The sequence below is a fragment of the Oryza sativa genome, chromosome 1 (assembly GCF_034140825.1).
Source record: "Oryza sativa Japonica Group chromosome 1, ASM3414082v1".
Lineage (NCBI taxonomy): Eukaryota > Viridiplantae > Streptophyta > Magnoliopsida > Poales > Poaceae > Oryza > Oryza sativa.
Window position 1 is genome coordinate 34,262,959 of NC_089035.1, and position 11,432 is coordinate 34,274,390.

Consider the following 11,432-nt stretch of genomic DNA (forward strand, 5'->3'; position numbering starts at 1 on the left):
GACATGTGGGCCCCCACATATTTATTTTATTAATTTTACTGACTAGGATGTCACGTCAGCAAAACCAGGCAGCTATACTGCCTTGGGACCTAAATTAGAGGTTTTGTATAGTTTAGGGGTGAAGATTTCTGGTTTTGTGGTTAAGGGACCTTAAAAAATTTCGTTGTTAAGTTGAGGGACCTCCGGTGAACTTATTTCTTTTGACTACCTTAATTGGGTCTTTTGGGCTCACCTGATTTTCATGGTGGGCTCAGCAATATTCTTAGGAATAAGATCACTTTGACTCCCTCAACTGACCACCGAATCTAAATCGTATCCCTCATATGCAATACCAGAAATCTTGACCCCCCAAACTTGTAAAACCGGTGCAATTTAACTCCCTTGGTGGTTTTGGATGGTGGTTTCGCTAACGTGGCACACACGTGGCAGTGTTGACCTGGTCTTTGTTCCACGTGGCATTGACGTGGCGCTTATGTGGCATTAAAATAAAAATATATATGTGGGCCCATTTATCATTCACACAAAAAAAATTGTGGGACCCACTGACATGTGGGTCCCACATGTCATCTTCTCTCTCACTACCCTTCTTCCTCCTCTCTCCCTTATTTCTCTCTCTCTCTCTCCCCTTGACATGAGCCGGCGGCAGGGGCTTGGTGGCGGCATCGGCGAGCGGGTGCCGGAGTGGTGGCTGCGGTGGGCGGTGGACCTCGGGCGACAAGCGCGGGAGCAGCTCCTCCTTGAAATGGGCGGTGGACCTCGGGCGACGTGCGACGAAATGCGTCGGGGGAGATGGGAGCACGCTCCCAGCCGCCGCTCCTCGTCCCCACTCTGTGTCGTGGGCAGTGAGGTGGGCGGCGGCCGCGGCGTCGACGGCAAGGTGTGCGGTGGCCGCGGTGGAAAGGGAGCAATAGCTTGCGCGCCCCAACGCATGGCGGCAGACTGGCCTCGAGCGCTCCGGCGTCGACCTGGCCATGATGCGGAGCAGCGACTGGAACTCCTCCTCCTCCTCCGACACGGGCCCCCTCCCCGACCACGTCCGCCGCGAGACCGCCCCTTTTTCCTCTTGGACTTGCCGTCGGCCGCGCCCGCGGCGGCCTCGCAAAGACTCGGGAAGTTGGCGGCAGGAGCAGGAGGCTCGGTGGCCACTGGGCACCACCATCCCCATCTCCCGTGGCACTAGCACCGCTCCAGTCCCGGACCCGCTGAAGCCAAATCCTTGCTACTGCGGCGGCGGCAGCGGAGGCGACGCGAAGACCGTCGGCTGCTGCTGGATGGCAAAGTGCAGCCCTAGCCCCGCCGCCATCATCCCCCGCGGCAAGCGCACCACCGATGCCACGAACGCCTCGGCCTCCACGACGATGGACAGCGACCCCTCCTCCTCCTCCGGCGAGTAGACTAGCGCACCGGCGAAGCGGTAGAACGCCGGGAGCAACGCCTCGAGGGAGTCCCTGAGTGCACGGACGACGTCTCCGAACAGTGGTGGTGGCGGACGAGCAGCAGCGCGCCCAGTACGCGTCGAATGGGGAGAGCGGCACGCGGCAGCAGCCGCCGCCATCTCCATGCGTCGGGAGCGCGACGGAGGTGACGCTCCTCGTGCACACCGACGGCGGCGGTTGCGGCATCTTGGCGACGGCGAACTCCTCCGCCGTGTTCTGAATCTCGCCAAAGCTTGTGGGGTGGTTTGACCCCCACTATACGCCGTCGCCGCGCTGTCCGCCGTCGCCGCTCCGTCCATCGCCCGCCGACGCCGCCGCCGTTCCGGATGCCGCTCTTGCATGAAGAGAAAGAGGGACAGATAGAGAAGGGAGGAGAGGGAGGAGGAAGAAGGGATAAGGGAGGATGATACGTGGGACCAATGGGTCCCATAATTTTTTTTTGTGAATGACAAATGGGTCCGCATATACTTTTTTATTTTAATTCCACATCAGCGCCACGTCAATGCCACGTGGTACAAAGACTAGGTCAACACTGCCACGTGTGCGCCACGTCAGCGAAACCACCCTCCAAAACCACCGAGGGAGTCAAATTGCACCGGTTTTGTAAGTTCGGGGGTCAAGATTTCTGGTATTGCGGTTGAGGGATACGATTTAGATTCGGCGGTCAGTTGAGGGAGTCAAAGTGATCTTATTCCATATTCTTATATGCGATCCAATTTTATTGGTGGGCTTGAGAACAAATAGCTTTCCGATGGAAGCGACAACTGAAGGAAACTCGATGATCTACTTGTTCCACTAACTGAATCGGACAAATTTTAGTAAGTGACGTTAACTTCTGCATTAGAGAGAGAGAGAGAGAGAGAGAGAGAGAGAGGAAGAGTGCACTTGGGTTGGCACTTGGCAGTGGACTTTCAAAACACACACGCGCATGCTTTTCACCTATCTGCGTCGCGCTTTCACCTTGGATGAGTTAATTTACATGGCTTATAAGGCTCGATGCTCCGATTAGTCAAACGCGGTTGCAACCTAGTAGTATATGTCGTGGCATGATCTGTTTCATATTGTTATGTCAAAGATGTCATTTCGCAAGCAGATGGAAGCACGGATTGGTTTAAAACGCTGAACCGTTTAGATTCTAAATTGTGTTCACGGAAATGCATTGCAGCCTTAACAGGTGTACTTCCTCCGTCTCATAAAAAACCAATATAGTACAGGATACGACACATCCTAATACTATGAATTTGAACATATAGTATTAGGTTGAGTTTTTTTTTTACGGAGGGAGTATTTAGGTAGCTTGTTTTTTCTTTTTTTTTAAGAAACATAGGACTACTACAAACAAACGTGCACACTCACTATGTTTGAAAGACTGGCACTTCATATCTTGAGATATGTTTACCACTCAAAAAAAAAAATTAATCATAAATACGAGCAACTATGGTGTCAATCTAAAACTTAAATTCGGATGGACAAATTCCACCACAAGAAATTTAACCAATTGAACTACGCGCACTTCACGAAACATAGGTTTTACAAGTTCGTATAAGATGTGTGCTCTGTAAAAAAGTTCGTATAAGATGTGAAAGGAAGATTGTGGGTTAGGAAATTGAAAAGAAAAGGGGCGCTTCCTTAGTTGATTTTGAGTTAGGAAATTGCAAAGGAAAGGGGTGCTTGAGAAAAACTAACTTCGTTGACCTGAAGAATATGACCCCATCAAATTCAGACATCTCACACCTATAAATTGGCCTTCTTTCGCTCTACAATTACACAACGAAGAAAAATGGAATTCCACTATTGTCAGCAACGTTTGGCTTCAGTGCTGCTACTTTGCTTTTGGATGCTGTTCATCAGAGCGCACGGATCGCGCAAGGTTAGCATGCCTCCTTCACGATTTGCTTTTCAAGAGATTGGACTAAGAAATGTTCTAAACACCCTCTGCTATAGCTCTACATAACGTATCTAGGTGACAGAAAGCATGCACACACAGACGATGTTGTTGCTTCCCACCATGATACACTCTCAAGCGTTCTTGGAAGGTGATCTCTGTCACTGTCAGTTAGTTTGATGACTTTGATCACATGATATTTTGTATACTTTCACCTTTATGGTTTTGTATCAAAGGTTCTTTGATGAACCATCTGAACTTTGAAATTCAAGAGCTTAACCAAACCATTTCTTGCTAACCAATTAACCATGTTGAACTTTCAGTAAAGAGGAATCCTTATCTTCCATCATCTATAACTACAAGCATGGATTCTCAGGATTTGCTGCAATGCTAACAGAAGAGCAAGCAGAACAACTTGCAGGTCAGATGATCCTACCAATAAACTGATATACCCATCCAGAAAAGAGGATGATACATCGATTCACTTGGCTAGAATACCGATCATATATACTTCTCACATTCTGATTCTAATCGAGCAGTATGATTATCCCGATAAACTCAGCATGTGTGGTTTGCTTAATGCATCTGATATCTCCAGAGTTACCAGAAGTAATCAGTGTGCAGCGAAGCAGGAGGTACAAGACAACGACCACACGGAGCTGGGATTTCCTGGGGCTGAACTACCAAAACCCCAGTGAATTACTCCGAAGGAGCAACTACGGAGAAGACATAATCATCGGGGTTGTTGACACCGGTTAGTCTAGAGCGCACGTTCAAATGTTTTTGGTGGCGCCATTTCTGCCGCAATCCCATTATAACGCAGCTGGTCTGGTGGTGCACTTGCCACAGGGATATGGCCGGAGTCGAGAAGCTTCCGCGACGAAGGGTACGGGCCGGTGCCGGCACGGTGGAAGGGCGTGTGTCAGGTCGGAGAAGGATGGGGCAGCAACAACTGCAGCCGCAAGATCATCGGCGCGCGGTTCTACCACGCCGGGGTGGACGAGGACGACCTCAAGATCGACTACCTCTCGCCCCGTGACGTGAACGGCCACGGCACGCACACGGCGTCCACCGCGGCGGGCTCCGTCGTGGAGGCGGTCAGCTTCCACGGGCTGGCCGCGGGCACCGCCCGCGGCGGCGCGCCCCGGGCGCGCATCGCGGTGTACAAGTCCGTCTGGGGCAGGGGCGGCGCCGGGTCAGGGAACTCCGCCACCGTGCTTGCCGCCATCGATGACGCGATCCACGACGGCGTGGACGTGCTGTCGCTGTCCCTGGGTACCCTGGAGAACTCGTTCGGCGCGCTGCACGCCGTCCAGAAGGGGATCACCGTTGTGTACGCAGCCACGAACTTTGGGCCTGCGCCGCAGGTAGTCAGGAACACTGCTCCCTGGGTCATCACCGTCGCGGCAAGCAAGATTGACCGGTCGTTCCCGACCGTGATCACTCTGGGGGACAAGCGCCAGATTGTGGTACGACGCACAAACGTGATCCATTAATCACCACACGATGTGTGCTCATTGGTCAACGGCTTATCTTGTCCAAAAATCTGGCTATTTTGCAGGGACAGTCCATGTACTACTACGAAGGGAATAACTCATCAGGCAGCAGCTTCAGACTTCTAGCATATGGAGGCCTGTAAGACCAAAAAAAAAAAAAAAGCCTTCGCCAATGTTTTTGTGCTTAATTTCTATCAATAAATCAGGGAATATGAAGCTAATGGGTTGTTACCGTTTTCTTGTGGATAGATGCACCAAGGATGATCTGAACGGCACGGATGTGAAGGGGAGAATTGTGCTGTGCATCTCCATCGAGATATCACCACTTACACTTTTTCCACTAGCATTGAAAACCGTCCTGGGTGCCGGGGCTTCTGGCCTAATCTTTGCTCAGTACACGACTGATCTCCTGGGCATCACAACGGCCTGCAACGGCACTGCCTGTGTTCTCGTGGACCTTGAAAGTGCAAATCTGATCGGCTCGTACATCAGCGAAGCAAGGTAGAACAAACTGCAAAGATACACAATGATTACAATCTTATGTAATGAGTTCTAACACTTCCTAGAACAAAATTTATGATCGTGTTTAAGCAGCTCACCAATGGCAAAGATCGAACCGGCACGCACTATCACAGGAGAAGGAGTATTGGCGCCAAAAGTAGCAGCATTCTCCTCGAGAGGTCCATCGGTTGATTACCCTGATATTATCAAGGTACGTAACTCCAACTTAGGAGAAAAACTTAGCCTCCGGTAGAAAGCCACGGTGTTTCCTCATCTTACCAATGGTCTTGTTGCTGTTGCGTCTATGACAGCCTGACATAGCTGCACCAGGATCCAACATTTTAGCAGCCATGAAAGATCACTACCAACTTGGCACAGGAACATCAATGGCAACGCCACATGTAGCAGGTGTTGTCGCGCTGCTGAAAGCCCTCCATCCAGACTGGTCCCCAGCGGCAATAAAATCGGCCATTGTCACCACGGGTAACCATGCTAGTGGAAATTTAAAGTGTGGTCTGTAAATGTGATTTTCTGCATTTTTTCTTACCTCTGTTTCATTTTGTATATCGAAGCATCTGTAACTGACGAACGAGGCATGCCAATACTGGCAGAAGGAGTGCCTCGGAAGATTGCTGATCCATTTGACTATGGAGGTGGAAACATTAACCCAAACAGGGCAGCTGATCCAGGCCTCATTTATGACATCGATCCAAGCGATTATAACAAGTTTTTTGGGTGCATCATCAAGACATCTGTCAGCTGTAATGCAACAACGCTACCTGGGTATCACCTGAATCTACCATCAATCGCTCTTCCTGATCTCAGGAATCCAACCACAGTATCTAGAACAGTGACAAATGTAGGCGAGGTTAATGCAGTTTACCACGCTGAAATCCAGAGCCCGCCTGGAGTTAAAATGGTTGTTGAGCCATCTGTTCTTGTCTTTGATGCTGCAAACAAAGTTCATACCTTCAAGGTTAGTTTTTCACCTCTATGGAAATTGCAAGGGGACTATACATTTGGCAGCCTTACTTGGCACAATGAAAAGAAGTCGGTGAGAATTCCAATAGCAGTCCGGATTACCATTCAAGATTTCTATGCAGATGTTGCATAACCTGGGTCCAGGGTGAAACATGCAGGAAATAACACAGCGCTCATAGAAACAATAGAGTCTACAGGAGATACCAATTTCCACAGAACTACAGAAGTATTGGTTTTGTGTATTTCTTTATTACCAGAATACAAAAATGTTCAGGTCTATGTTTGCCAACTTTTGAAATATCATGTACCTGCCCCTCCCACCTAACGCAGCATGACAATGACTACAGATAGTTTCAGTTTTGGTTTCACAATGCTTACATGCAATACACCTATTCTCTTTGTCCCACAAAAAACCAACCTAGTACCGGATGTGACATGTTCTAGTACTACAAATCTAGACATACATATGTCCAGATTCATCGTACTAGAATATGTTACATCTGGTCCTAGATTCGTTTTTTATGGGACGGAGGGAGTACACGATAGAGATGTGACAACAAGAAGATGCTCCAACACATTTTGCAAGCTTATTTGCAATCAAAAGTCAAAGTCCCATAGATGATTTTACTTGATGGAAATTCCAGCTGTTTGACCAGTAAGCTGTAAAAAGAAGGGAAGATGACACAAATCGTGTATTATTTAAAGTTTTATAGCTTGACTTCACCTATCAGATATGTATTAACGTTTCAGTTTTTTATCACATCAACAAGTTGCAACTGCAAGAGTGTATCATCAAAGCACACGACTATTTCTAGGACCAAAAACTACAACACAGTCTTCTTCCTATCCCATTCATGTTAAATGTTAAGATATTGTATCCAAAGCATTAGCAATTTAGTCATCTTACAAAAGTCAATGCCATCATATCTAAGAAAATTCAACTTGACTAGTATAACGTAGCCAAGATGGCCTCATAGTATGATGTACTTTGATAAGGGAAAGAAAAGGTCTATGCGCAAAAGGAACATAACAGAAGAAGATAATGGAACTACTAATCCCCAAATGGTTACACCTTTACACTGATGAAACATATGACCTGTGAACGAAGGATAGTATTGCCTGTTAAAACTGAGATGATTAAAAAAAATACTGGAGATGGGCTATTTGCGCATTGTAATACAGTGATCTGAGTTATTGTCTCTGTAGCTTGGAACTGAAATGAAAAAAAAATAAAATAAGTCGTACATATTTAACCTGATATTTACTACATTTTTGGGTACTGTTTTATCTCAAACAATAACATTTTAAAAGGAACCCGATAGGGGCCTGGTGGAACGTAAGCCTAAAACACATCAAAATTCCAGCAGTAATACACAGGATATGGACAGGCAAATAGAATTTATGATTTCAGCAAAAAATGCAAGTTATCCCACAGGAACTGTTTTTTTTTCCATTTGCATGCTATGCTTCTGTCATTTCTCAAGCTGCCGAAGAGAAACTTGCCTCTATAATTTGTACTGTACAATAGCCTTTCACTCTTCCTATAAACAATGGCCTTTCACTCTTCCTAACCAGCTTATCAGCTTGTCACGCAAACCTGCATTATTATCCAATTAAAGTGTGCGAAAAGTCACTGAAGGATTGCTCGGTTAATCCAATAATAAAGAAGGGGTTGAAGGGGAGTGAGGGGGATTAATTCCGCATCTCAACAGGTGTGAAATTAATCCCCTCCAAATCCCTTCAATCCTATAGAGATTAACCTGACAAGCCCTTAATCTATGTGAGAATACTCGAGGCAGTCCATAATCCAGCAGTACTCACCAGGACCCAAAATCGGCATCAATCCACCGCTCCCTCGCTCCCTGCCTTCAACGCCTAAGGAGAGCCATATGAGCACCATGCAGTGAAGATCAAAACTGCTGTCCAGATTACGGTTCAGAACTTCTACGGCGATGTAGCCTAGCACCGCGAAAATTGCAAAATCAAGGGAGACAATTCCAAGAGAGAGAAACGATCTGAACACCGTAAGAGAGAAGTAATAGTTGTTTGGTGTTTGCGATGCTGTTACCTTTCATCACTCGTCGTCAATCGGGACGGCCGTGGAGGGAGACGAGACCGGCAAGGAGGGATGAACTTGCGGGTTGTCCCTCCGGCGGGCGACGCCTTGGTGGCGGCGCTGGGCCAGCTGGCTCGGACGCTGGGAACTTGGGGTGGCATTTGCCGGCGGCCGCCCGCCGATGAAGACCGGAGGCGACGAGGAAGGCTGTGGCCGGAGTGGGCTCGCCGGATGGCCTAAGCTGATCGCGATGGACACGGGCTGGCCTCTTTATGGCGCGCCAAATGGGCCAGTTTTGTGCGTAGACATGAAATCTGGGTGAATTGAGGCTTCCGTTCCGTGGCCAATCCTGGGCCTCTACTTCGTGGATTTGCTTGCCGTTAGGCCTATGAATAATTGCGCTGTGTTAATTGGAAAAAGTACACGGAAGGTCTCTCAACTTGTCATCGGGATAAAAAACATCCTCGAACCGCAAAACCAGATACGCGAGTTTCCTTAACTATATAAAACCGTTCACCCGAGGTCCTTAGGTGGTTTTGACCCCGGTTTTATCCTATGTGGCTGTGGCTGTTGAGTCAGCGTGGGACCCACGTGGGTCCCACATGTCGGGAAGCCACATCATCACCTTCCCTCTTTCTCCTCTTCTCTCTTTCTGGGCGGCTTCTCGCGAACGGTTTTGTATAGTTAACTTAAGGGACCTCGCGTATCAGGTTTTGCGGTTCGAGGACGTTTTTGTATCCTGATAACAAGTTAAGGGACCTTCGGTGTACTTTTTCCATGTTAATTAGCCCACAATCCTGATGAGCCTGAGGCGAGCGAGGACCATGTCAAGCATTCAACAACTTGTAAAATTTGTAATAACCAGATAGCTTTCTGAAGGATCAGTTTCATCTGAAAACTCACTGAGGCTACCTGTTCCACTAGCTGGATCGAATCAATTTTTAAGAATGACCTGACATTAACATCTGCAAAGAAAAGTACAACAAAAGAGAGGGTGCAGTTGAGTTGACGGCCGGTGAACTTTCAAAATATGCGTTTTCACCCATCCGCGTCGTGCTGTCACATTGGATGAGTTAATTTACATGGATTATGAGGTTCCATGCTCCGATTAGTCAAACGCGGCTGCAGCCTGGTAATGTAAGTCGTGGCATGAATCATGATCTGTTTCATATTGTCACGTCCAGGAATTGGACAGCTGAACCGTCTTCTAAATTGTGTTCACGGAAATGCATTTCGTCGTTTTTTTTATAACAGATAAATTGTTTCCTCTTGGACACTTGAAAAAGTTATCTCTAATTTTCTTCTCAAATCTCTTCCTCTCACCTACTCCGTCCATATCAAAATATAAACATTTTTGAACTTCGACACGATCATTGAGATACTAATTTGACTAAAAATATTTAAAAAATAAGATATTTTTTTTAAAAACAGTTGCATAGTATGATAGTTTTTTAATAATAAATCAAACAACATTATTCTTACGTGATTGATAGTTTTTATTTTTTAGTTGTTAATAGTTAAAGTTAAAAAGTTTGATTTAGCGTTATTCTAGAAGTGTTTATATTTTAAGATGAATGGAGTATGTATTTAATGTATTTACTTTGGACAATATGAAAAGATAGCTCTTGTATGAAACCTAACACTTCCTATTTTTCTTATTCTCTCATTCACATAAGCTTATATAGTTGGTTATAACCTACTATTAAACTTGCTTTAAGAAGAGGAAATGACATATGTGTCGGTGCAGACATCTAGATCCAATGGGCATGCCAAACGGCTACTGGCATGATAGCCATAGCGAGCAACCTCCTCTTGCAATCGGTCATCCCCATTACCAAGAGCAAGTGGCACTAACATTAGTTGTTGAGTATCATTTGGTGGACGCGACATTCCTTATGCTTGAGGCCTCCTACCGTGTGTGTTGCCAATCTGGCTATGTATACGTGGCAGCCAAAAATCCACGATGTGGTCCTCATCCTCGATAGTGCGGATGGAGCCAATATCTATGAGCTTATTAGCGTGTACTCAAAGCAAGTTTTATAATAAAGATAATACTCACCTCTAATTTTGTCAACATTATCTACTCATTAATTTAGAACTAACATATATAATAGATTGCCTCAATTTACACTAACCCTAGTACACTCACTACCAATCCACTACTCTCTTTCTCTTATTTCTTGAAATTTGTCTAGAGATTGCTCCTTACATGAGAAGTGGCTCGTCCTCTCTCCTATCTTCTATTCTCTGCGCCACATCATCGTATGAGTCTACACGGTATCTTTGGCTAGTGATAAGAGACTTATAGTACTGGCTCTTAGCGAGCACGATGTGAAACCTAGTAGTCATGTGGAGATGGTGGTGTCGGCTAGACATTGACGCATCCACCATGTGTTCCTCTTTAACCAAAGCCATGAGGAGCTATGTGTCCCCTCTTCAACCAAAGCCATAAGGAGTTGGGGCAATGACTGCATAGGGAAGCTCAAAAGCAAGAGAGCCAACCCGCTACAACACGCAACCACCTTCGCGGGGGGTATACTGCTGATGGAGTTGCTACCACCGCTTCTATCGCCACGTGTCTAGGGTTTGGGTTTTGATACGAAGGGCGTGAGGTGGTCTAGTCGAATGAGGAACGGGTTTGGTTTAAGGGCATTATGGTCATTTTATGAATTTCTCTCTCCAAAATAGTTTAAATAATAATAATAAAATAGTGGGTGCTCTGTCTACGGGAAAAATAAACATGTTTTTCAGGTATCCACAAGCTAAGCCACATTTTGCCTTTTTCAAAAGGAATATGCATTGTAGCCTTGAAGCTTGAAGGTGCAAAATGATTAGAAGACCAAGAGAGTAGACTCGGTCATCAGAAATACTGCAAGTTGGAAATTCTCAGCACCATACGGTGTTTGCAAGGCCTTGCAAGTTATTATAAGATGTGAAAGGAAGATTATAGGGAGATTGAGTTAGAAAATTTAAAAGAAAAGAGGCGCTTGAGAAAAAAAAAAACTTTGTTGACCCGAAGAATATGACACCTTCAATTCGGGCATCTATAAGTTGGCCTTTTCGCTTCACAGTCACTC

The 11,432-nt window shown here is 46.3% G+C and overlaps 1 protein-coding gene and 1 long non-coding RNA gene across 3 annotated transcripts; one reads left to right on the forward strand and one right to left on the reverse strand.

The window, feature by feature from the left end:
- Positions 1-3,205: 3,205 nt before the first annotated feature.
- On the forward strand, positions 3,206-6,667 carry LOC4324137 (subtilisin-like protease SBT3.10). Its single transcript, XM_015766022.3, has 10 exons — positions 3,206-3,306; positions 3,381-3,472; positions 3,645-3,742; positions 3,920-4,075; positions 4,171-4,790; positions 4,883-4,956; positions 5,067-5,318; positions 5,412-5,529; positions 5,630-5,801; positions 5,891-6,667. Exons 1-10 carry the CDS (start codon positions 3,217-3,219, stop codon positions 6,430-6,432), a joined length of 2,214 nt encoding a protein of 737 aa, XP_015621508.1. The 5' UTR covers positions 3,206-3,216; the 3' UTR covers positions 6,433-6,667.
- LOC4325623 (uncharacterized) lies at positions 4,786-8,598 on the reverse strand. Of its 2 annotated transcripts, none has more exons than XR_010740478.1 (10): positions 8,368-8,598; positions 8,121-8,258; positions 7,803-7,896; positions 6,351-7,512; positions 6,202-6,268; positions 5,866-6,097; positions 5,598-5,760; positions 5,417-5,515; positions 5,050-5,328; positions 4,786-4,954 (listed from the first exon to the last, which is right to left on the reverse strand). It is a non-coding gene; the product is annotated as an uncharacterized lncRNA (long non-coding RNA). The 2 variants fall into 2 exon arrangements; XR_010740477.1 differs by having other exon boundaries at positions 5,866-6,108.
- Between the last annotated feature and the right edge of the window lie 2,834 nt (positions 8,599-11,432).